At 38.3% G+C, this 27,467-nt stretch overlaps 1 protein-coding gene across 4 annotated transcripts in view; it reads right to left on the minus strand.

Annotated features, from left to right (window-relative positions):
* The window catches only part of MTHFD1L (methylenetetrahydrofolate dehydrogenase (NADP+ dependent) 1 like), a 158,523-nt gene that overhangs the window by 86,117 nt on the left and 44,939 nt on the right, over nucleotides 1-27,467 (minus strand). For all 4 annotated transcript variants that reach the window (XR_008449309.1, XM_054063516.1, XM_054063517.1 and 1 more), the window contains 3 exons: nucleotides 23,078-23,218; nucleotides 13,893-13,961; nucleotides 8,315-8,426 (listed from right to left, as the gene is read on the minus strand). Coding sequence is in view for 3 of the 4 variants with exons in the window: in XM_054063516.1 (XP_053919491.1) it covers nucleotides 8,315-8,426; nucleotides 13,893-13,961; nucleotides 23,078-23,218 (322 nt within the window). In the remaining variant the exon portion in view is untranslated. The remainder of the gene's footprint in view (nucleotides 1-8,314; nucleotides 8,427-13,892; nucleotides 13,962-23,077; nucleotides 23,219-27,467) is intronic.

The following is a 27,467-nucleotide window of genomic DNA, read 5'->3' on the forward strand; positions in this document are numbered from 1 at the left end:
TGGCATAAGAATTCATAAATAATTTCAAGACTGTTCCAAGCATTTCCTGCAATAGCAAGTAATTTAAATCATTGTCACCTGGTTTGCAGTGGCATCAATCCACAAGCAAGGGATGCATGATTTGCACCCAGATTATTTGTCACAAGGCAGTAAGCAAGCTCAGCTTTCAGGAACTTTGATTTCCTGTCAGTGAAGGAAAATGTGTTGCACGACATCTCATCTCTAAAGACTTTCTGGCTTACTAGTAAGAAACTTCGTAAGATTTTAAAAGCAAAGGGGAGCAGTAGGGGGCTTTTTTCTTTCTACTTTAAAACACATGAAAGAAATGGAACTTACTTTTACATCGGCAAGTGTGAAGAAAGAAATAAAAAGGGCACTGGGGATGTGAATGGTATCGCCATTCACAAGTGAAGAGCAAAGATTCAGAGATCTTCTAGTAGTAATGAATGGTACATTCTTTTGCAGTTTGTGGTACCACTGTGCCTTGTACTATTAGACCATGATTTTAGGAGCCTTGCAGCATTACCGACTAACACAATATCCCCTTCCTCCCCAACACCCAACTGCCACAGTTGTGCTCAGCACAGCTGCTTCAGCAGCTGCACTACGAATGGAACTGGAGAAAACACTGTAGTTCTGAACAACCCTTATCCAGTTTGTAGCGCACACGTGTCAGAGTAGGTCAGTAACACCTACTCTGATAATGCTGCCAACCACCTTGTACCGTGAAATCCTAGCCTTGCTTTAACACTTAAAGCAAGTAAAAAATCACATTGGTTCAAACAGCAAAATATTGGAATGTAATTGCATTACATTTTGTTTCTTGTGAAAATAAGGAGTGAAGAAGTCGGAGATTAAATAACACGAAGTAGAAAGACTCTGGGCAGAATCTTTAAAAATTATAACTCTCTGGAGGGTCACCACATGGAACCTCTTTCTAGTAGTATCAAGCAGCAAAAAATTAAAAAGAAATCACTCAATTAATAAACATTTAAATGTAAAAATATCAAATCTACTACTGGTGTCAAAAGAAGTTTAGCCAAAGTATTTGGGCTTTATTTCCTTTTTCAGAAAAAAGACTACTGCTACGAACATACTTCGAAATATCTTATGATGTTAAAAAAAAAAATCTACTGAAGATTACTCAGTATATTAAACACATCCAATTTTCATAAGGTGGTTTATAAACTTGTTATACAATGCTTTCTCTGAGAATATATAAAACTGATATCCTTTGAAAATACAACTTTGTATGTACTAAAAGGATAGTTAGAGCAGCTAGCATCGTTAGTTTATTCTAACGTGTACCAGTACAATAAAAGGAGTCAATTATTTAGCTTATAAAAATTTACTGCTTCTACTTGAGTTTATACCATTAAAACTGTATGACAAAGTCTTTCCAATCACACCATGTGGACCAACTAAAGAAACAGAAAGCGAACCTTTGTTAAGAAAGGCACCAATAACTTGCAGTAACCCTCTCTGACACCGGGAAAGACAAAGTCACACCCAACCTTGCCTAGCACAGTGTAGTCTCAGTGTTGAATGGGACGTGCTTACTAAGAGTGGGAAAGAAAGAAGCCACCAAACATATAGTCCAAGCCTGAAAAAGAAAACTCAGAAGGGCTTTGGTCTAGGATTCCAAAGCCATAAAATGCTTCACTTTTCCTCTGATTTACAACCTTCCTCAGCTGAAACACCTTCAAGGGATTAAAGAAAGAGATATTGTTCACTGCAATAATTTCTTACACACTGACAAATATGACTCAGGAAAGCTCATTCCTCTTCTTTTTTCATCCTTCAAGTCTTCAAAACACTTCTTGGGCAGCATGCATTCACTGACTAAAAATCCTAGTAGCTTATCCTCTCTATTCACCCTAACAGAGTATTATGAAACAATCTAACTGATGCAGAAAAGGAACTTGGAGTTTTAGAAGGTATTTTGTTGCTTTAAGCCAACAGATGAGGAGGAATGAGAGGAACAGAAATGAAAGTAAGAAGCCCAAGCAGTGTTGAATGTGCTAAGCATCAGAAATTATCTCTTCCTCAGCTTAGCATCAGACTGATCACAAGGAGCGACTAGCTGCATTCTGTGTTGATAGTTACCAAAATCTTCCTGTCCTTTTTCTTTGTTGATTTCTCCTTTTCTTTCTTAGCAAGGCTGCCTGCATACACACCCACAGGAACAAGGATGCAAACCACTTTGCCCTCACAGCATGCCAGAAAGGTGACAACGTAGTATGGGTTCCGTAGTCTAGACACCCCCATTTCTGGATGCAATTCAAGGCACCTCTCTCTAAAACAAACCTGTGTCTCTAGCAAGACAGGCAAACAAAATAAATTTCATGTCATTGATGCTTCTTTGCACTCTTTTCTCTGCTCTCCTTGATATGAGACATATTTCCTGGAACCTACAGAACCTCTCATCATTTGTCTACTTGCAAACTATACCAAGAACTCCCATGCCCCTTATAAACTATCACGATAAAGAAAACTGCTGGGTGAGCAGGATGGAAATACCACTGTGATAAAGGCACATTTTCCTGTGCTTTGCCAGCTGCCTTTCAGTAGGCACCTCTTGCCCTTTGAGTAACCATCAAGTCTTTCTAAGACAAGGACTTTCTATCTCTTCTTCTGCACACATGCAGTGCGTAAGTACTTTGCATAAGCAAAGACTGGAACTCTTCACTGGCGGCAGGCACAATGTAGTTGAACCCATAACCTATTTCCCAAACCCTTGAGGGGAGGCACGTACATGTTTAAGAACACCCCAACCTGTTATGTGAAATGTCTCTTTCCTATACTGCAGCATCTTCCCTGGCAAAATATTATTAAAAACAATTGCTTCTCTAAATATTTGTAGTTAAAATGAAGCATTTTACATACACATCATATATTGTTTTGGTCCAGATCTGGGACTTCTCTGTCAGAAAAACAAATATAATTCTTTGTTCACTTGAGGCAATCACTCTAACCTACACATCCAGAAATGTGGTTAACGTTCCTGTTTGTGAAAACTGTCATGACACTTCAGAAACCATGAAAACCTTCCTGAAAGTAATGGTGGGAAACTGTGGAGAAAAGAAAGATGAGGCACAGAGTTAATTTCAGAAGAGGACTTCCAGCAAATCAAAATAAACTCCCCTGAAGCATGAAGTAACAACACAGGGACAACCAGAAATAAAACTAAAGCTTTACAGAAGTGGCAAATTTATCCTCAGGGCCACCAGTAAAAACTTCAGTTGCAACTGACAGCTGGTGTGGCCTTCAGTACTACCCAACTCCTGTGGATCAGCAACAAGTTTGACGTTCCTACATCAGAGGGCAGCGATGAAGAACAAAAGGAGAACGAAAGAGGTTAACACCACAAACAAAAACAAAACACTTCAGAATTAGTAGCTGCCTAAATACAGATGGATATACTTCCCCAGTCAGTTGTAGCATAGGACTCAGTCTAAATGTCAAGCGCCTTTCCTTGCTGAGACGGCAGATCCTTGCTGCTTAACAATTATGGTGAATCAAAAGCAATTGATGTAGAATTGGTTAAACAGGCCAGTTTATGCAACCTTTCATACAAAAGGAAAATAAAATGTCAAAACCAGACTTCGGACTGCTGCAAGAAATTTGCAAGGAAACAGGCCTGAAGCAGTAAAAGGCTGAGAAGACAAGTGCAAGCTACCCAATGCTAGCTGAGATATTGCACTAGAAGTTCAGTGGCAAAACACATGAGGAGAGAACTCAGAACAAAAAGACTGAGTTGTCAGTATGTAACAACAAGGCTCAGGGAAGAGAACCGACAAGCTGAAGTAAAAGGCTTTAGGCTATTTCAAACTTAATGAGGACCTGTGATTCACTTGGACAGTTGAAACTGAAGTGGAGAATGCCTTCAATTAGTGAGAGCTCACAACAGGACTCAACAGTTAAACTTCGTTTAGTTTTGTCTTGGTTTTTAAACCAGACTGTCTATATGGTTGTTAACTGAAACTACTCAAAAGGCACAGCATGTTGCAATTCCAGCTGCAGAGCAAGCAGAGAAACAGGCAATGCAGGCAACAAAGAAAGTAAGGTTTAAAAATAAATTTAAAAAGAACATTTTAGGATGATTTTTTTTTTGCCTTGACCGTGGCGCATGCTCACACAAACAATGGGATCTATACAACAGATTGGTTTTTCACAGTTGGCTGTCCCAACTCACCCTCCCTTGCACCAGCTCCAGTGTTTTTGTGACTCTGGGCTGAACTGCTTCTGTGTTAAGTCAGCAGAAAACTAAGCCAACAAAAAGGGCAATCGGTTTCTGCCGAGATGTCACACAAAAACAGTTGAGCACCGGCTAAGAAAGGAGACAGGCTTAACTACTCTGGTAATGGTGGCTCAGTCTGATTAGCCTGTGCATCCACAGTAGCTTTATTGGCATTTTATAGCTCCAAATAAGGCTATAGTATTACAAATACTTATTTCAGCAAGAACACCATCTTATGTGGCATTATCTCCTCTTCCTGCTATTGCACATACAACCATTTGCTCAGCCACTGTCTGTGAGGGGAAGGAAGGAGATTTTTTCTGTTGTAGTTGTTTTCAGTCAAGACCAACTCTCCAGTTTAGTTTATCATGTGACTCTATAAACAGGTGTGCTGGCAAGGGAGGCGTTGCACAGAACTGGAAACACAGCTGGAGGAAGAAAGCTGCTTAAGTCAGGACAGAAAATAAAAAAAAAAAATCTACATTTGTGAAACTGTGGTGCAAGTTCAGTGCATGCTATTCTCCTCAGTACTGTCTACAGACTTAGCAGGAAATTATGCTCTAAAATAACTGTGGCTTAACTAAAACCCAAAAGAACAAACAATAAATAATTAAATAAAACTACACATAGAAATAATAACTATATAAACAATAAATATTTAAGTATTATACATAAGGTATACAGGATCATCCCATCTCGTGGTGAGTGAGCTAGTGTATGTACATTAAGATATTCATTCTAACATACATGAAATTAATTTAATTGCAGACTCGGTCACAGATCCCTTATACTCCTGCTTTGGATGCAGCTGCACAAGGCAGAGAGCCAATACCATAGCCTGTGGTCCTTAAAATGCCTCTCCCAGTCACACAGTTCTGACACTCACCTTACTGTATTTCCAGTACCTCTTGGACTCTTCTATGAGGGCATGCCACTAACCTACATGGCAAAATGTGAACTGGAATTGCCCATACAAGAGCCTGAATGCCAGATTCAATGTAAGGAAAAGATGAATTGCACAAGACTAAAACTTTCTTTAGTTACTAAAAAAAGTAACATAGAGCAGTGGCTAGTAACTGCAGGATAGGTATCCTGCATTCCCACTGTCTGAATTAACTCCAGGATCAGCTTTCCCCATCAAGTTTCAATGGCAGTACAGCATTCAGGCACGCACCACCCCAAACAGAATGTAGTGGAGTTTCTTACTAACTGCTTTGCTTTGTAGCTTCACAATGTATTATGCTCTCCGTCTCTATGGACATGACCTCAATGTAGATTGGTGCATACTTTGTAGCTGCCACTTTAGACCGTTTTTGTCGGATATGAGAGGACAGTAGTTAATAAACCAGCTAATGCTACATAAAGTTTCTGCCCATATGCTCCAACTAGCTACCAGAAACAATGTATTTTTTAAAAACATAACTCTTATTGTAATTACAACCATCAGAACAACCATTTAGGCTTGTGACTACCTGCAGAGTTTATCTAACTAGGCCACTCTACGAACTATTGCTTTTAATAATCTAACAAGGATCTAAAAATCATGTTGAAATTCTTTGCTTGGAAAGAAGGTCTCATTTTAAAGCCAGTTTCACAGGGATTTGCGTTCTGTAGAATAAAATCTGAACAAGAGCCTTTAGCTGGCAATACACAAAGGCTTTCCTCTATCGCAGCTACACTGCTTTGTCTCCCAACAGCAAAACTGGGGCCAAAGACAAACAAAGCAAAAAAGAGTGTTAGACAGGTGGATAAGACTAACAAAAAAAGCATGAAATGCAAGCATATGCACACAGTGCCTCAGGAAAGCACTGAATGGAGGGGAATACAAACCCAAAGCAATACTTTTTAGGCTACAAAACACGGATCAAGACTCAAGACTGCTGCCAACCTACTTCCATTCAGATGATACAAACCAGACTTCCCACTTGAAAAGACTGCTCACTGCAGAAAACAAAGTCACTTCACCCAGCCTGTCAGAAATGTTAGCCACCCTAAATGCTTTTGCTCTTCATTCCACAAAGCCATATAACAACAAATACGGCTTAGTGAAATAATGATTGTATTATCATTAAGTAAATGCATTCAGCATGCAAAATGTTCTTACTTTGATTGGCTATTTGATTAATAGAGGGAATTAAACAGGCCCTTAGCTGTACAATGGTAACAGTGGAGAAAACAACCCTTTTCCTTGACTTGAGCATGCATTTTAAAAAGGAAATACAAACACACACACCACATGCCCAGGCTACCTTGAAAACCTCATGTTTCACCACATTAACGGCAATGCTTTATTTTCTTACACAGGTCAGCATTCCTCTAGTTAATCCTACTTAAACACAGGAAGTGAGAACAGAATATTGAATCAAACTTTTCCCAAGAACACTTTTGCTAATAAAATATTACATGCAAATGTCCAACAATCTTCGCAAATTATATGGATCAGAAGGGCAGAGGTTAGCAAAACTGACACCAGAACAAGTGTTATAAATACCCTAAACAGGGATCTAAAAATCATTGTGTGCACTTTGCTGCTCCATTTAAAAGAAAAGAAAGAAGGATGGAGAACATTTCTTCTAGGCACAGATGCTCAGGGAAATAAAAAACTTCCATGAAGATGAATAAACAAAAATAAGAAAATAGAAAATCAATAAATATCCTTTAAAAAGAAGGAAGTCCATGAGATTATGGACTAGACATGACTAGAATTTCTACCTGTTCTACTTTTTTGTTGGTTTTTTTTTTCAGAGAATACCAGTGACATATTTCTTCAGAGTTGGTTTTTTTTTCCGAAGTCAGTATGATCTACAACAGGTTTCAATCCTTTATTTTTCATTAGTATTAATTTTTGTTACTATTTAAGATTTCTGTAAGATTTTCTTCTTTTTTCTCTAGTCAACAACTTTGTATAAGAAACATTTCTATCCTCTTTTTGTAAAAAAAAAACAGGTTGATTCATAGCATAACAAAAAGTATAGCATTTCTATAACAATGCAGACAACTCCCCATCCCTCCTATGATTACCAGTGACTTTAAACAGAAACAGTACTTACAAGTAATGTGGTTCTCTATATAATTTACAGCAATATGTAGGTATGATATAAGCATACACAGACCCATTTCTCTGCTAGTTTAAGGGTGCTAGTGTAAGAAACCTCATGTTCCACATTACTACACCACTTCAAGAGCACTGTTACACAGGTACTCAAAGTTCAACATTAGGATGAATGTAAGCCAACCTGGATGACACGAAAGAGAATGGTTGCAGCAGTACAAAGGCATTACAATTGCAAAATAGCAGCACCTTTTTTCATTTTATAATTCTAAAGTTTAAACACACATACTAATTCAAAAACTAATTACAAAAACTAGTTCACTATTCAGTCCCAAGATTATTTTGCCTACAACCATAACCGTAAGTTCCACGTGTCTATTGTTGCTTGTCCAGGCTGAATTCTTAACATAAAAGCAGTCTGCCCACCCACATGCTTCCCTTCACGGGAACATGAAGGCCTCATGGCGAGGTTTTACAATGCAGCTGGACCAATCTAATGGCTCACTGCCACCCAAACAAGGCAGTCTTACTCTTTCTTCTACCACCTTCCCTCTGCTGTTCCTCTGTACTGGTTCAAGGACATCTGACCTCTGATTTCACTGAGTTTGCTGAATTGGCAGAGAAATAATCCAGCAGGAAAAAGGAATGCCTTCTGTCCATTTATCAAGAGAGGTCGGATGAATACTAACCCAAGGAAGTACAGGACACTTTTTCAATGCAATACAGTCCATTTAACTGGTTCAGCTGTCTTGTGGAATCTGAAATATGGTGATGGGAACACAAGTCGAAGGGCAGAGTGAAAGAAGTGTTTAGGGATTTTACACATTTCCTTTAAGATTTTATAAGATCATTATTAGTATTAGCATTAAATGAAGTAGCATTCCTATGTTTCATTGCTATTGTTCAGCAGGGACAGACCGGGAAGGAGGGGTGGAGGCATTGCCCTCTATATCAGAAAATGGGTATTTTTCACGGTACAAGCTGATTGGCAGCATTACACAATAAACAAAATAATTACTTACCTACAAATCCCTTCTCTCCCACTAATTTAAGGGCAATTTTATCTGCCAAAACAGAAGAATTTCCATGTGCAATGTTAGCAAAAGGTCCAGCATGAACAAATACTGGTGTTCCCTGAATGATAAAAAAATATATAATTATTTTTTAATGGTTAGGTAAGAACACAAGATCAAGACTAATCAAGATTATCTATAAATCAAAAACACATAACAAGTAAATCCTGTTAGATAATTCGGGGGGCGAGGTACATGACAGGTGCTTGAGACCCCATTCTCTGACAAGTTTAGATGTCAGAACCTGCTTTGTTCACAGAGGGGTAACAGTAGTGCAATATGCAGGTGACTTACATAGCTTTTCATCCAACCCTGTACTAATGTTTCATACTTTCACTGTCTTAAGGCTATGGTGTGCTATTTTGGCACATGTAATTCAATCAGCACTAAGTGCATCGCTGCAAGGTGTACACAAATAGAGCCCAACTCCTGCCTTACTCCACCCTTTACTGCTCCCGTTCTCCTCGTTGACTGTAACTGGCATCCCTGTGCAGGCAAAGTAGCCAGTGGAAGCAATGAGGGACCAGTCAGTTGTTAAGGAGCTGACTTGGAAAGGGAGAAGGGAGGGGAGATAACTGGGGTGCAGCGGGGATGCTGTCATACAATGGAAAAAGCATTCACTGGTGCTGGCTGAGCGCCTGGGAGCCCCAGGTGCAAAGTCAAATTCCCTATGTTAAACATCATACAAATATACAAGGAAAGTAGACTCTATAGCAAGGAGCAATCTAAACCAGCAAAAGGATAGGCAAGGAGTTAACAAGCTAATGGCTATCGGAAATTTGTCAGTTCGCAAGTAGTTTCCCCATTATTCTTTTGGCAAGCATTACAAAGAAAGGAGAAATTGGAAAACGAGCATCTACAGAGAGGGATTAGGATTAGGTGAAATATATTAATTGCTACCCTTTCTTCAGGTCAGGATACACAACCAGACTGAAGTATGCCACTTCAGCTGTCTTAATATATACTTCAGCAAACAAACCTTCACTGTTGTGTTAATGCTTTTAAAAAAATCCAGCCACTTAAATAAAAGGCAAGCGGACAGCTTCAGATTACCTCCATCAATATTCTTCATGTATTCCGTAGTAGGAGCTACTGCCAACCCTCAAAATTTCAGCCAAACTACTGGGCAATCTTCCTCAATTTCTGACCGCAAACACCAGTTAAAAAGGATGGTATTCTGTGGATCAGCTGCAGGCCACAACCAACAACCCCATGAACCACAACGTGGAAACTACTATACTAACCATATAACAAAAGATGGTTGCTCCTCCACACCAGTGTCTTAAGAAAATGACCAACATAAAAAAAATGTTCACTTTTTCCATAAGACATCAGAACAACTGGATTACTGTAAATAAATGCTTGCTACTACAGAAATCAGATTTTTCCTGTTTCAGTAACACTGAATAAAAATCAAATAAAATATATCGATAGCAAGCATCTGTTCTTATTGCTCCCTCTAGAAGTAATTATATAAAATTGTTTCATTCAGAGCAAAGACAAGTAACTTTTTATGCACTGGCACATCAAACTTCAGGTTTGTTCTTATAAAAAAGGGATTAGTTTTTTTTTATTTTAATCAAGTGTGAAAAAAAGAGAATATGCATACAGATGGGCAGGGGACAGTCTCCAAAAGTAAGCTACAATCCAGAGATAATTCTGCCCCATACACGTTAGAAGACTAAACAGTGGAACTGGAGCAGAAAAAGTAAATAAACAGAAATCATGCTCTGTAACAAAAGGAATGATGCAGATTATTATCATCATAACACACTGACTTCATAATGTTTACTTAGGGTTTTCATTCTTGTTTTCTATCTGCTAATGACCATATAATGCCATATCAATTAGGGTTTTATATAATTATGCAAAACTTTTAACTACGTAAATCCTCAAAGCTTCTTAACAGTATTTAGGCATCAATCTAATGGGAGGTGTTGTACAAAATAGAAGATTGCCCCTATCCCAAAGAGGCTGTAACTTATGAAAACCACTTCCCCCACCATAAGTTTATTTCCTTAAGTTTTACTTCTACTTTAACCCAGTATTTAACCTTCTGGCATTCAAATAAATAAGAACGCAGTTTTCAGCTACCAGATTGAAAACCGTGAGTTTTATTCTGATTTGTGCTTTATTACTCACTAAGTTAAGTTTTACTCTCCCAAACCCTTGATTTCTCGTGGCACACAACTACAAGGCTGCTCTCATTAGAGCCCAGCACGCACACAGGCAGATGTTATGTATGGAAGCACAAATACAGATGATGAGGGCATCCCAGCCCATGCTGTGGCAGCTATGCAGAAAGGGGGCCACAGGAGTCTCCCACAACACTCCCTGGGCAACTGTGCTTCCAAGAGTTCATCCACACAACACAGATGGGAAGGAAATTTGGATTGTATGATCCAACATCCAGAATATAAGTAACCAAGAGTCCCTCTGCCACTAACTTGAAATCCAAACACACTATTAAACCACTGGAGTGGACAGATGATCCTCTGAAACTCTGAAATCCACCAGGAAAAAAAAAAAAAAATTATGGTCTTTTTACAAGAGCAATCTTGGAAGAAAAATACACTCTAGGTACTGAAGGGAGTGAACTCCAGCAGAACCGTGGGAACCTCAGGCACACCCTGGAACAGGAACAACAATGTCTTCTTGAGCCAGCTTCAACAACTCTGTGTCAGCCCATCTACCCCCTCCTCACAGTGTCACTTATTTTTGTTACATTCTTAATAAACTATAGGGAGAAACAAAAAGTGGCACAGGGATGCATTCTGCTGACTGTTTTTAGTACAGGATTTTTTTAAAAGTTTCACTAAAAGTTTAAGTTTTTTAATTTTAGTTAAAAAAAGAAAACCTGGAATGAAGTTATCTGGCCACTAGACGGATGTTTATAATACTTACTACCATACTCCACTCATCCTTAGTAAAAATGAGTGGCACTTTAAATGTAACACAAGCAGACCATCTCAGAGCAGCCAGCCTGCAACTACAGTTGTCCATAGAGCACCTGCTCTGTTACGTATGGTATAAATAAATGACAAACGTTAAGGGATCAGTTCACAAGGGAACAAATCTGTCATGACAAACATGGATAAATACTATGAAATCATTATGTACGTTTCAAATGGTCATCTCAACTCTACAGCATTGGATAGAAGTTCTGCTGAAGCCTGTATTTACTGTAGGTGGAATGAGTCATGTTTCCCATTTTGAGATTTTACTGTCGTTACTGCCTATAAAACACTGTCAATCACTAACACCTTGAAGCATTTCTGGTGACAGAGTAGCAGGGTTGTGATGGAAAATCAACCCACCAAGAAACCACTCTAAAAACCAGCAAAGAAAAACATTAATTCACATATGAAAAAAACACTGACTCAAGTTGCCAGTCAGTTCCATGCAGGACTGGCATTCAGTCATTTTCGCTTTATGAATGTCTAAACCGTTTTGCCTGTGCACACAGATGCCCACATAAAGCTGGTGCAAACCTACTGAGTAGGTCATTCTTCTCTCCTCTCACAGACCCTTAGAAGCAAATCCTCAGACCTCCACAGCTTAATACAATACTCATATACAGACTCCTTACTAGTTCAAAAAGAGGTGCAGCTATATCTGCAATGGCTGCTTTCAGCTGCTGCTAACCACAGACACTATCACTTTGAAATTATGCCAAATTAATTGTCAGTGTCAGCTGCAAGTCACTCAGAAGATCTCCTGCTCCACCTCCTCAAGCAGTCTTACTACTATTCCCCAATACCAAACTGATCTGGAAGATGCGCTTTGGTGAACATTTCATCCCTGCTTGCAGGATACGTTAGACAAGCTGGAGATTTTCATTCTTGGACAGATGATTCATATTAGCTTGCAAGCCAAAAGGTATTCAAAGTGTGACAAAAGTCTGTATTTGAGACTCAAATAGCAGGAGTGGAGCATGAAGCAGTCTTCTGAGCTGCTTCAGTTTACTGTCTTAAAAATAACTTTGTAAGAAGACTTCTTGGGAAAAATACCCTTGGGTGCTGCGGTCAGGGTCCTCTTAACAAGCAGTGGTGTTTGATAAAAGTTGGCAGATGTTTCAGCGATAGCATAGATTAGACTAGAAAAGAATACCACATAAAAGGCAGGAATTTTATTGCATAGAAATGTGAATATAAAGAAATACAGTGAGGAAAAAAAGGCATGCAAGTCCCAGAACCAAACGTCTATTAATCAAAAGAAACTTTTCTGACATTTATAATTGTCTTATAGAACACTATCACAAAACCACATTACTTTCTAACAGACGTGAAGCACAAATAGAGTGATGCAGACTAAACAGAATCAAAGCTACCTTGTCACTGATGCTTAAAGCACACAATGTTATCCAAGTGGCAATTTAATACACAGTCATGGACATGACAGTCTTGATCCTATGTGACCTCCAGTTTATGTTATTGAATGTTATATTAAATTCTGACACACGCATATATTCTTCATACATACATGAAAGAATGGATGTTTTTTGCATGATAAAACAATTAAGCCGGCTATAGTAAAATAACACATTGGATGACTTATATTCTACTTTCCCAATATTCCCTGAGAGTAGGAAGTTGTCCCCCCCCCCCACCTGCAAAAAGGTAGTTATCACTTCAACACACTGCAGAAAATCAGACGTTTTTACCAACTGGGGACTGCACTAGTATACTTCTACATTCTTCAACTTTTCACCATACCAGGAACTACTGTGAAATATTCTAATTATGTAATATTGATGGCCAAACTTTCAATAATACACATTAGTTTTCCTCCAAATGTACTTGATTCTAAAACTGCTTCATTATTCCCCCATTTTATTTTCTCCCTCTTCCCATGAATATTGCTCATCATTCAGCTTACATTGAAAAGCCAATACTAGAGTGCCCAGTCACAAAGTTAGGTTGTACTAACTTCGTATCCTGTGAGCTGTTGGAAGAAAGCTCAGTAGGGTAAGTGGAAAACATTCCGCTCACAGACCAGGAAAGCTTCATTTAGTCCCTGATGGCAAGATAGGTTGGCTGGAAGCCGTCTTTTGAAAAAGTATAAACAGGCAAAAGGACCCTCGTGTTTCTGAATGGCGCAGACTTTAATACAGAATAGAATAGCCTCAGTGAAGCATCCACCACTCAGAATGCCAAGCTGTGGGAATCATCCTGGGAACATATATGTAAAGTATATACATAAAAAGAAAAGTTCCCTAGAAGAGTAGAGATGACAAGCAGAAGGAAATCTATTACTTGGAAGTCCAAACTGCCTTTCAGTGTGCTCAGAAGTAGTTCAACAGTAGCCTGTTTGTAACACTAGGCAAAATTATGACTAAAGCCAGAATATAAATGCAGCAAGAGTTGATTAGTTAAGATACACAAATGAACATTTGCTAAAATGCCCGTATAGATTTGACCCTGACTTGAGCCTTGAAAAGTTAAGCACAATCACTGGAGAAAAGCATGACAAGCACAGTACAAAATTGGAAAGCCAAAGAAGGGTAGGCATCGTAACTGATACTCACCTCTAACGTTTGCATTAGCGTTGGCTTAATTGCATCTTTCATCAAAACTGCCAAAGCACCCGTTACTCCCTAAAAAACCAAGAGAGTCCATATTGTAAGGAAGTCTATTCTACGTTGCAACATTTCTGAGTTAAACTTAAGCCTGCAGTTAAAACAGGGAAAAATCCTTACAGTTCAAAGGAGTAGAAGAAAGTGCTCACAAACTATAATGGAAGAGCAGTGTTACATAAAGAATTTATTTAGATGTTACTTCAATATTTTGAACATAATGTATTTACAGCGTGTGCCAGAAATAGTAACGATTTTGCTCTGAATGACCTTAAAAATAAAGTAGGTCAAATATTCTTCCCATTTCATGAAGAGACCAGAAACAAAATTATTAAATGATCAGCATGAGGATGTTAATGAGAACAAAAGATAGAGTAGAAGCAAAGGCCATTGAGACCAGAGAAATCAGGAAGGCAGTAACTTGCTCAAACTGCCTAAAGAAATGACAGATTTATTTCTTTCATGATAGAATCAATCACAGGAATCAATAGGTAGCAACAACCAGAAAGGGTATTTTTCAAGACCATACAAATACATACATAATAGACAGAGGATAAAAGCATAAACAGAGTTGACCAGAGGTAGATAACGACTGCATCACAGGAATAGAAGTTAGTGGTGCCTCAATGTGATGAACAGAGGACAAAAGGATCCGAGTGAATTGCTGCTTTTTGGTTATAAAGAATCTTACTCATCACTAAAAATTTTGCTGGATCTTAACTATAAATTTCACATAAACTGAATTTAAAATAAGAAGTCATGACATGCCTCCACACTAAAATTCAATGCTCATTTAAGAAAACAATGGCTATAGAGTGTGCACAGCACTATCAGACTATGCGCAGAGTGCTATTTAGAAACCACAATCATATATTTTAATTTATTGCTAAATTACTTGATTTTGAGAAGAAAATGCATTTTGCTTTGAAAGAACTAAATCATGGATAGGAAAAAATGCACTAGTGTTATAAGGAGTGGCTCACCGGCTTGCCAGAGAACACAAAAAACTGAATTTAATACATTACTGTATTGAAAAGAAAAATCAAAACAAAAAAAAAAAGCCAGACCAACCCAGCTGCTGTAAATGTTTAAAATTAAGGCTAAAAAACATGGATACATTACCTGAGTAGCCTATTAAGAGCTGAACAGTAACATTCAAATAAAGAAGAGTAATGAAAATAGTTTCTGCATAACTCTAAACACAGCTTCTGTAACCCAACATTTGAACAATCAAACTCTGTGTGAAAATCTGAACAACAGACAGATGATACATAAAAGCATATGGTCATTACATAAGTATTGTACATAAATTCAAGGTTCTCCTTCCTAAGCATCACATCAAAACAGAGACTTCAGAGAAAAGTGCAGCAGAATATTTGGCCTTGGATAAAAACAAATTTAAACTAAAGTAGTAAAACTGACTTCTACTAAAGCATAGCAAGTGTTTCCTTGGAGGAGAGTGAAAGAACGGAGAGAGAGAAGGGAAAAACATTCCTTTGCTCTTTGCATTTTGTAAATCCCCGCTATCTACAAACCCCAATAGATCCACAAAGATAAAATATGAGAAACTGGTAGCAAAACAATACATTTTTTGGTCTTCTGAATTAGCAAATAATAGATTTCTGTTTTTAATAAATGAATTCTAGAAGATAGGACCAAAACACAAGTAAGCATCAGCACACCAGCTGTCTGTGGGAATGGCTGAGGCTCCATCAATTCCATAGCAGCCGCCTGGTACTACACTGTACCTCGACCCAACTACTGTCACTTGAAAACAAAGCTGATGGCCTACATACAAGGAAAATGGAAACCACAAGTGTTCAAATGAGAAATGAAAGCATTGTGGAAGATAAAAGCAACAAGCTCCTTTATCACTATGGACTGTTTTAACTGGTAAAATTATAAATCAATTATTTCAGATTACTTAAAGCATCTCATAAAATTTTCTGCTGTTAGAATAAAATGTATTTTATCCATAAAGTAGTTTGCATCTTCTGACCATGAAAGAAATAACAGCCACTGATACTACCTTGGATTTTTTTTGTATTTCAGTAATTTGTAAAAGTGGTTCTAAAGTGGGCATTATTTCTGGGGACATTAAATTTTAAATCTGCTCGCTATAGCAACTTGCTTTATAAAACTGATTTGATTCACTTTCAAATATGATGCACTTACAAAATAAAACAGTGAATATCCAAGTTCCAGCACTAAGAATTCAAAATGAAGAAATTTTTGATTCTAGCAATTTCATCATTAAGCCCCAGTTTTTAATAGTACTGATCTATGAAAACAAATATATTCTTTTTCCTGTTGATCATAGTGCAGAATTTGAATTCATTGAAAAAAAAAACCCAAATCAGAGTTCAAAATATTTGTATTATTGAATACAGCTATAAGCCCGTTTTTTTTTTTCCCTGCTTTTTAATCAATTCAGCAGCCAGCTAGGACAGAATTCCCTCAGACCAGAAGCACAATTCTTCCCTTTCCACTCCCAGCTGAAGGAAATGATGGTAAGCACCAGTAAACAAAACAAAACTATAACAGCTAGTTAAGTTTTTTATCTTCTGTCTCACAGAACATAGATACTGTACATACAGTAGCTAGGAGGCAATTGGTAACAGAAATATCTGAAGGAAAAGGTTTGTTAATTTTACATTTTCTTCCTACATCTCATTTTTTTTTCCATTTTCATATAGCATAAGCCATCCATCACTGCATTAAAAGAGAAACAGCTGCTGATAATTTTCAGTGCATGAAAGCTGAGATAGTTTACAGTCTCATCACGTAGAAGTCAATTGTAATAGCTATTCAACTTTCTGGAGTAAAAAAGCGAAAGGGAAAACTTACATCAGATTGTCCAGCTGGTCAATGGAAAGGTTAACTACTTGAGCAGCCCCAGATTAGCTTTTTTGGGGAAACCTGCCTCAGGACTGACAAGCGTTAACTCATGCCTACTGTAGCCATCCAATTAGGAGGTTCTGTTGTTCACTTCATGCTGGATGAAACCACGAGCTCATTCAAAGTAAGCACGTAAACTGCCATTTATGGACCCAAACCATGTTTACTGGAAAGAACACTTTAGGGGAAAAGTAAAAGATAAAACCAGGACACCTTCTGCCCCTGACCATGACCCCTCCCCTGCTGCCTCCAACAATAATGGCTCTAATCCTGTCTCCTTTACTTTCTTATGGTTCTTCACCAATCTGATAAAAGCAGTGAAGCAAATCCTTGAAATTCTACCTATGCATTTCAACTTTACGGGAAACTTCATCCATATTACATATGTATTCTGGACAAAACAACTCACTGTATCTGGAGCTGAAAGAAAAGAAAAAAAGACGCAAAGACTCCAATTAGCACACATTATGTGTATCTGCTTTCCTTGGCTCTTAAATGGGTTTGGTGTCAACAACAGTCCTTAAAAGTTAAACGGGCAATAAAGCTTTCATATCTGCCTGACATAACTCTATCAGAATAAAGTTTCATTCCTTTACATTCCCAGTCCTCCAAGTAGCTACCAAACAATTCCCACAACTCACTCAAACTCCTGGATCTAATTGATTCTCAGAGCTATTTAAGGAATCAAGTTCCCATTTCCAATTCAGAGAAGGTAGCTAATTTTTCTATGAAAGAATTAAGGGCTTAGACACTTACACACCAATCAAACATGTGAGAGACCAAGTATTGTTAGCTTTCCATTAACTCACTGTCAGAAGAAAGAAGTAGGGCTCCAAATCAAATTTGTATGGACACCCAACTCTCCCGGGTTCCCTCCTGGAACTGATCCCAAGTACTTCTGAAAATAATACCCCTTCCATCTATCTACCAGCTGTCAGGGCAGGTATGCTCCCCAGGACAGCAAAGATCACAGAGCACAAAATAAATTACACACGCAACACAAGAAAGGCAAACTTAGATGAAAACCCAAAATACTTTCAAAGCAACGTCCAGTGGAGCAGTCTCTGAAGTCTAGCAAGACTGGAAATGAAAGCCAGCATTAGATGACAAGGAAAGTGATTGAGAGTAACTACTGTGAAATGAATAAGGGTTACACAGATCGAAAGGCAGAGGAAAACTCTTTTATTGATAAGAAAAATAATGAAGTACTTGTAACTTCCCTTCATTTAAAACTATAGTCTCCAACAAAATGATAATTTTTCTGCAATAAGAGTTCTGTAAAAAAACTAAACCCTAAACTGTGAGTTGAAAAGAACCGTAATCAGCTATGTTTAACATGAACTATGTACATAATGTTTCTGTTTAATCCAAGAACAAAATATATATTCATCTGATAGAACTTTTTATAAGAGTAAATATTAAGCTTTTTTTTTGGTCCTGGAATTATTGAAATCTAACAGCATGGCACAAAAAGTGAGCTAAGAAGTCTTATTTAGAAGAAAAACAGTGCCATATTTATATAAGATTTTTCATAGCTGCTGAAATACTGATCTAGGGCATACATACCCATTTAATTTCACATAAAGAAATGGCATGTGTCCATCAAAATTCTACAACACTATAAAAGCCAAAAAGCAATTCAGTCTTAAAATACTGTTCAATGAGCACCACATTTTGGCAAAGAATTCTGAATGTTCCATAACAGAGGATAGATATTTAATCCACAGAGGATAGATATTTAATCCATTACTCCTCTGGAAGGAGTCTTCTCAATGTATGAAATATTCAATCTATCTTTTTTTTCTACTACTCCTAGCCTGCCTCTGCATCTGGTTTATATATGCCTATGTGTACTTTAGGTTTTACTATTGTACTGTTATAAATATATTGCACATAAAGTCAAAATTGAGAGAAATTGTGTTTTTGTAAGTATATTGTGTGTACATCTGGAAACAAATCACAGAGAAGAGTTTAGTGGTTTTGGTTCACATAGATTCTAGTGAACTGAAGACTACTGTCACACGTTTAAACTTGCATAAATTTTATCTGGGTAGCATACATAAAACATGAACCTCTGATTTTTTTTTTTTTTTTTTAAGAGACAGGTACGACTAACCACTACCTATTATTCAGGATGCGTGGTACTTCCCGTGATAAAACTGCCTTTAAAATTTGTTAAAAATACATGCAATTGCAGTTCCTTGGGCTAAAATGTTCCATGTCAAGTGGCTAAGATAGATTCAGGCTTTTAAATTTCCATAAAATAAAAATCAAGTTTAAGTCAAAAGGATTGAACTGTTCTTGGGTTGGGAGCATTTGAAAACCATCTATATTGTTTTTCCTATGTTCGCTTGTATTGAGATCTTTCCTTTCTGAGCTATAAAGCTTTACCTTCTCTCTGACCTTGACTCAAAAGAAGAATGCAAATTCAGGACAAAAATGACTTCACATCAAATTTCTTACCACATCTAAAAATTTGCTCAAGATATAAACCTTGGGAAACTGAAAACTACAGTTCATAGATATCCATTATTACTGAACGCTTAGCTGTGCCCCATTCTGCTCAGAAAGCTTTAGCCACAATGTGCAGTGCGCTTCCAACCTAGGGTGCAACAATTATATCTACAGCCTGAAGCAGGCTGGACCAGCTCTGGGTCTTGACAACTGGACCACAAGCAAAGATCTCTTCTGGATCCTACAGGAATCCTTTTTTCATGTGTATAAGGAAAAGATACAACCTGCACAGTCCAAATGAAGAGGGGTCTGCTTCCGGGCTTGCAGAAACATGGTAACAACATCACCAGCACAAGCAGCAGGGGCAAGAGTAAATACTGTATTTAATGTCCAGGAACAATAAGTTCAGTTGCAACCTGTTCAAACAGACTGACCACTAGCAGGATGAAAGCAGGAATGCAGATGAAATGCCATATAACAGAACTGAAATTTATCTTAGTACGTACAAATTGTGACGTAATACAGTCTTTGATTTTACAACTCCTGCTGCTGTTTCCAGAGGATTCACTTTTATCCAGTACACTTCCACAAGTGCAGTACAGTTATTCAGAAGCTTTCTCTCCTTGTACAAAGCAACCAGCTTTCAACTTGATAAAGAAATATTATTAGGAAAACCCACTGCTAATTTCCTTTTTTTACATTTCTTAAATCTCAACACAACAGTATCTGACTTCTCCACCAGTATTAATAAATCTGCAAAAATGAACAATTGTTCCTGTTTTCAGAAGAAAACTTGGCACATACAGAGGTCAAACTCAAAAGCATTCACCAATTTTGGATGCTCAACTTGAGAAAACACAGAATAATTTCCCCTGGTTCAAAATTCTTGATGGTGTTTCACTCTTTCCACAGATTTCAGCTACCTTCTGGATATCAAGCCAGACTGAGGAACATACAACTCCTCACACACTGTAAGAATCAGTTTGTATGGACACAACAATCACACATAAGCTTTGTGAAAAACACAGCAACAGATAGAATTCAACTCTCCAAAAAGGCACTTTTCTGCCTTAACATTGAAATCACCTTCTTATTCTTCCCATGCTTCTCATCCTCATTTGTAACACACAACAAAGGAGGTAGGAATTTCTGCACTTCACAATTAAGATATGCACTAAAGTCCTCCTTGTGCATGGTACGAAGAAGAGAACCCATGGAAGAAAGAATGCAGCAGCCAGCATAGCTGCAGATGGTCATAAAGCATACCATTGACACTGATAATTTTGTTTTTTCTGGGCAGTTCTTCTATTATATTACATAGAACACTGCTCTAAAAAATCATAGAATCACCAGATTGGAAAAGACCTCTCGGATATCGAGTTCAAACATTCCTATCTGCCACTAAACCATGTCCCTGAGCACCTTGTCTACCTGTCTTTTAAACACCTCCAGCGATGGGGACTCCACCACCTCCCTGGGCAGCCTCTTCCAGTGCCCAAAGACCCTTTCTGTGAATTTTTTTTTTCTGATATCCAGCCTGAACCTGCCCTGACACAGCTTGAGGCCATTCCCCCTTGCCCTGTCCCCTGTCACTTAGGAGGAGAGGCCAGCTCCCTCCTCTCCACAACCTCCTTTCAGGTAGTTGTAGGGAGCAATAAGGTCTCCCCTCAGCCTCCTCTTCTCAAGGCTAATCAATCCCAACTCCCTCAAACGCTCCTCGTAAGACTTGTTCTCCAGCCCCTTTACCAGCTTTATTGCTCTCCTCTGGACACGCTCCAGAGCCTCAACATCCTTCTTGTAGTGAGGGGCCCAGAACTGAACACAGTATTCCAGGTGCGGTCTCATCAGTGCCGAGTACAGGGGCAGAATAACCTCCCTGGACCTGCTGGTCACGCTGTTTGTGACACAAGCCAAGATGCCATTGGTCTTCTTGGCCACCTGGGCACACTGCCGGCTCATGCCCAGTCGGCTGTCAACCAACACCCCCGGGGTCCTTCTCCTCCAGGCAGCTTTCAAGCCACTCTTCCCCTAGTCTGTAGCACTGCAAGAAGAACTAGAAACATATGTTCAGCACAAGCGACACTATCAAATGATTGAGATGCTGAAGCATAGGAAATTTGTTTAAAAAAAGGCCAAAGAAAATCATATTTGTAATACATTTTGCTGAGCACTACCATCATTTTAGGGACATAGTGGAAAAATTTTAAAGTTCTTTGTGTACTGTTCATCATTTCAGCTGTAACATTATATTTCCACAGAGCAACTATAGATGAAACAGGCTACAGAAAAGCAATTGCTTTCTTTTGTCAAGCTAATTAACATTAAGTGGTTTAAGATAGGTTAAATATTTTGCAATAGTAATACATTAAAGTACCTTTATATAAAAGTAGCATCAAGATTAAAATAATCTGTTTCAAATGTAGTTTTTATTCTGCCACTGAATTATTTTAAAGTTTTTGCATATACATTATAAGGCAACTCATTCTCCATTCCCCTCCATTTAGCCAAAAAAAGTTATGCAACTGTAAAGGAAAATCAAAACTTCAACAGCTAGAATATTAAATATAGTGTTTCATGTCTTGCGCATAACTGCAGTAGTTGATTTGCTTTGAATATTAATGATGACTACACCTAGAAATTTGGGTACCCTTATCTTAATTTCCACCTTAAATCCAGGCAAGCTAGATACTATGTTTCCATTTCCTTATTAAACTGGAATCCATTAAGGTGATTAAGGTATTCCTGCCTTGTGGATTTTCTATCTTTGCTGAAAAGGTAGGATACTAGTTACTCTGTTCATTCTAAAAATGCAGTAAATTTGTATGGATGTTCACATAAAAGGGACAAACATCAAAAACCACAGTCTGTGTGGTACATTGCCAGTAGGGTGGCATGAAAGCATGGCTCCAAGACATCTCACAGTTTCTATAAGCATATATTTAGACAACAAAAAAGCATAAAAGCAAAGCATCATCACATTCATTGTATTTAGGGTGTGCTGCCAATCTGCATTATATGAACTTATTTAGGCAATTAGGTTTCAGATTCAGGTAACGTAATCTCACAGTAAACTAGTGCCAATCACAGTGAACCTACCCCTGGCATACAGTTGGATTGCAAGCATTAACTGGTTAACCCTGGCTGCAGCAGAACCTGCCATACACAAATGTCTGAACTTTAAACTACTGTTAAACGACTCGCAGCCTAGCTATGAGAACTAGAATTTGATATAAAGGAAGAACATCATTTTCTTTCAAAAGCTGAAGTAAGGAATGGGGAAACAGCAACTAACTAATGAAGGTAAAGAAGAAAAAGTCTTAATGACATGAAGAGTCTTAATGACATTGCACTATCAGCAATCTATGAATTAAGAATAGCTTGTTTCCGTTCTGATTTAGTGGTATAAGCATTCACGTGGTAACTATCACTGTAACATTTGAGAATGCTTTACAAGTACAGTAGCAAATATTACCAGCTTTTTCAAACAGGAGCCTACGCTCTGAATGACTCCAGCACCAAATTTGTTTGCCTTCAGAACTGCAGAAAACTATCCAAATAGGTTTTGGAGACCAGAGACTTCCTGAATCAGATGTTACCAAAGTGTTGGAGAGATGAGTTCTACATATTGTTCTCATCTTGAGCAATTTCTGGCCCAGAAGAACTTCCTTTGATATCTTACTGTGCTTTTCAAAGCAAAATATTGGCATGCATGGGCCTTTCTAATACCTCAAGAGGCAAAACAAACACATCAGAGGTTATTCACAGGTCTACAGCACTGAACATACCAAATCATCTGCTGTTACTGGTTCTCCTTTCTTGTTATTAGCCACCACCATTTTCCCCAACCTCTCCTTCATATCTTGCAGGCTGGTCGTAAGTGCCAGGATGGCCATAATTTCACTTGCAACAGCGATATCAAACTGAGCCTAAAAAAATAGAAATTAGAATCATGAACCAAATCAAAGTCAAGTCAAATACTCACAGGGAAGCACCAGCAATAGACTTGGGAAAGACAGATTTCACACTGGAATTCAAACAAGTTCTAAATTGTTACCCACAGCTTTTGAGATTACTCAGACCCGAATAACTTCAAACACTTTGTTTATATTTGCTCATAAATGTTCTCTGCTACACTTCATTTACTTAGGGACGAGTCTCGCAGAGTGCTTAGCCCCTTGGCTCACATTATCCTCAGCAGAAGCTCCCTGAAAGACCAAGATTTTTTTTTTCTGTGGCAAAAAAGAAAATCACCAGATGTATTTTGAACTTTACTGGCATGAGCACAGCATTGTGGGTTTTTTTCCCTGTAATACTCTCCAGAAGTTTTTTTTATTCTAGTTTCAAAAACATTCTTGTTACATTTGATCATTCTTTTTCTGCACAAATTCAAAACTTAGAGTCTATGCTGTTAGACTCTAAGTTTTGTTAGTCTGTGCTGGACCTATGATAATGTAAAATAAATTGACAGGTATTCTGGGAAAAGTATAGGGATGCAGCCCGATTGTGCAGGGATAGGGTCAGGAAGGCCAAGGCGTGGCTGGAGCTGAACTTGGAAAGGGATGTGAGAAATAATAAGGGCTTCTGCAGGTCTGTAAGCCAGAAAAGAAAGGTCAAAGAAAGAGTTACCCCTGATAAACGTGACTGGAAAACTGCTCATAACAATGAAGGAGAAGGCTGAGGTACTCAATAACTGGTTTTGCCTCACTTTTCTCTGGCAACTGGATGTACTATAAGATGGGGATTGGAGAAAAGATCAGGTCTGTGACCACCTGAGGAACCTGAAGATACATAAGTCTATGGGAACAGAGGAGATGCATCCACAGTCCTGAGGGAATTGGCTGATCCAATTGCCAAGTCACACTCCATGATATTTGAAAAGTTATGGCAGTAAGGGGAAGTCCTTTGTGACTGGAAAAAGGGAAACATCACATCCAATTTTAAAAAGGGTAGAAAGACCATCCTTGAGAACTACCAATCTGTCAGCCTCACTGCTATGCCTGGGAACATCACAGATCATTCTAGAAGCTATGCTAAGGCATATGAAGGAAAAGGAGGCAATTAGAGACAGCCTGCATGGCTTCACCAAGGTCAAGTACTGCCTGTCCAACCTAGTGGCCTTCTGTGATGGAGTGACTACGTCAGTTGACAAGGGGAGAACTATGGATGTGATCTATCTGGGCTTCTGTAAGGCCTTTGACATAGTCCCTCACAACATTCTTCTCTCTAAATTGGACAGATATGGATTTGATGGGTGGTGGATTAGTGGGTCAGAAATTGGTTGGATGGTTGCATCCAGAGGGTAATGGTCAATGGCTTGATGTCCAGATGGAGATCGGTGACAAGTGGCATCCCTCAAGGGTCTGCACTGGGACCAGGTACTGTTTAATGTCTTCATCAATCACTCTCAGCAAGTTGGCAGATAACACCAAGATGAGTGGTATAGTTGACATGCCTGAGGCAAGGGATGCCATCCAGAGGGACCTGGACAAGCTTGGGAAGCGAGCCTGTGTAAACCTCATGAGGTTCAAGAAGTCCAAGGTCCTTCACTCTGATTGGGGCAAACCCAGATATCAATAAAGGATGAAGGGACTGAGAGTAGCCCGGAGGAGGAGGACTTGGGGGTACTGGCAGATGAAAAGCTGGGGGAATGGACTAGATGACCTTTAAAGGTCCCTTCCAACCAAAGCCACTCTGTGACTCTATATCTTCATCCTCTCTTTTTTTTTTTTTTAAAAAAAAACCAAAATACTTAAGTTAGAAAACCCCCAAGAACTATACGTAGCATCAGTTCTATTGCTCTTGTAGAAATAGATTGATACTGTGCAATATTTCAGCATAATGTAAGCAGTGGTCCTTATTTTTCTTAAAGAACTTGCAGTATATATTAGCAGTATTTGTACTAATTCGTGATTAGTAAAGCCCAGGCCACATGCTATCTGAACAGAAACAGAGAAAGACAAAACCACTAATGTATAACACTATGTGATAGGAACACAATTTTGGGGTGAACAAGAACTACATCTTATTTAGTAATCTTTCAATCTCCAGCAATTAAAGTCTACACAGAAATGTAGAAATTGACATGTTACTGCTACCTATGTGGAAAAAGTCCCCAGGACTGTTTTCTGTGTCAGACCTCTACCAGATCTATCCCATACTGACTACCAGAAGAACCTGTCCAAATTGAGAGCTCTGTTTGTTTTTAAGAAATATCTACATAGAGATCCGTTCAACATATACCTTACAACTCCTATCCATTTGTCTAGTACTTTTAACAACTTCTGCCCTTTCTAAACCTATGCTCCTGCTTTTAGATTCTCTCTTGAAATCCACAGACCAGATACAGCTCTATTCAAGCTGACCTCTATGTACCTGTGTGTTAGTCAAAACTTCTGAAGACACGGGAGCACATTTCTGCATTGAGCACAGACAGGGAGAGATATATACCATAGAAAACAAAATTCTGTAAGTGAGATGTCAATATATAGGGTCAAATGAAATGCTGAAGCACATTTTTCATATTCCGTAGAAGCTGTTCTATACACAACAGAATAGCTGGGTACACCATGAACACCATTAGCACTGTGATGACACAGATCCTACTATATTTTTTGAAGTTAAGAATGTTCCTGCCATGTCATTGCAACATACGTAGGACAGGAAATAAGCCTGAGAAATCTATGCCCGATCTGTATACAGGAATATTACCTAACTTTATCAGAATGTTTTCAGAAGACCAAAAATAAAGTTTTTATTATCTTTGCTTCTATATAAACCCCAAAGGACAGGAAAAACAATCCCAGGTAGATGCTCAAAGAGTGACATAATACCTAATTGAAAAAACAGGCACAAAACACTGTGCTAGCAGGTGCTATTTTAACTCTAATAACCTTTATACACCTATGAAGTGCTGACAGAAGCCTTAGCTGTAAAGTCAGTTCTCTGTTGATGAAAGGATCCTCCCACATGGTCTCAATTGCAGGATCAAGGGCATCAGTCATTTAATACTCCTTAGAAACCATAGCACCCCTGTTCATTAAAATGCAGACTTTTGTGCCTGCTGTGCTCTGCCATTTTACACAGGTGTCATTGATTTTAGGAGTGCTAGAACATCTCTCCAAATATTTATAAAATGCATCTGTTAACTATGAAGTCCTGTTTTCTCTGGATCTCCGGCTAGGCTCTGAAATGAGTTTTCCTAACTGTTAGCTCTCTTTCTGAAGTCACTAAGTCCATGTTAAAACACAAATGAATATGCATCAGTCCAGCACAACAAAATTGAAAGCACTAAGGTCATTTTAGCCAAAAGAGTACAGAAGGAACATTTGACAGTCATATGTCAATGAGTACTCCATAATGAAACAACCCACACTTAACAGCATAATTAAAGTAGTAAAATGCTGCACAAAAAGGCTGGTAGAACAAGGCTCAAAGCTAATAATCACATTGAGTCACTGAAACAAATCTAAACATAGAAAAATGTCTCAAGTGTTGAAGGAACTTGTACCAAGTATAATATTTTGTAGCCCCAGCCCATTATCAGAGATGCGTATTAGCTAATACTGAGATTTCTATAAGTTAAAGGCAGAAAAATCTTTACCCTGTGCATTCAAAACAAAATCAAGTGATCATGTTTAGTAGAAGGTGTCCCTGCCCATAGCAGGATGGTTGTAACTAGATGACCTTTAAGGTCCATATCTTTCTACAATTTCTCTTTTAATTTCTTCTCTCCAACTCGACTATTTTAGCTGCTGAACTGAGCAAAAACATTGGCACTATTTTTTGATCTCTTTATCTAGGCAACAAGCCCTAGAAGGGGTCTGAAATGATAAAGAAAAATTAAAGATGGAATTTCTAAAATTAATTAAAGTCTTATCTCTAACACAATAGCTATTGACCTCAATATAGTCAGAACCTCATGAATTTCATGATCCAGAATGTTAGACTACAATGTCTTCATCAAATTGGGAGCAACTCTGCATCATCACAATGAGTCTGTTCCACTTATTGCAGAAATGGATTTACCCACATGACGCCAGGAAAATTTATTCAGGCAGTGTTGGAAAAGTCCGGCTTTCAATTTGTTAGTAAGTTCTGTAGTAAACTTTGAGAACTCATATGTAGGCTAGCCTTTTACACTGCTGAAAAAACACCCATGCTCATTTGCTGAATCAT

This window comes from Cuculus canorus, chromosome 3 (genome assembly GCF_017976375.1).
Source record: "Cuculus canorus isolate bCucCan1 chromosome 3, bCucCan1.pri, whole genome shotgun sequence".
NCBI classification, from domain to species: domain Eukaryota; kingdom Metazoa; phylum Chordata; class Aves; order Cuculiformes; family Cuculidae; genus Cuculus; species Cuculus canorus.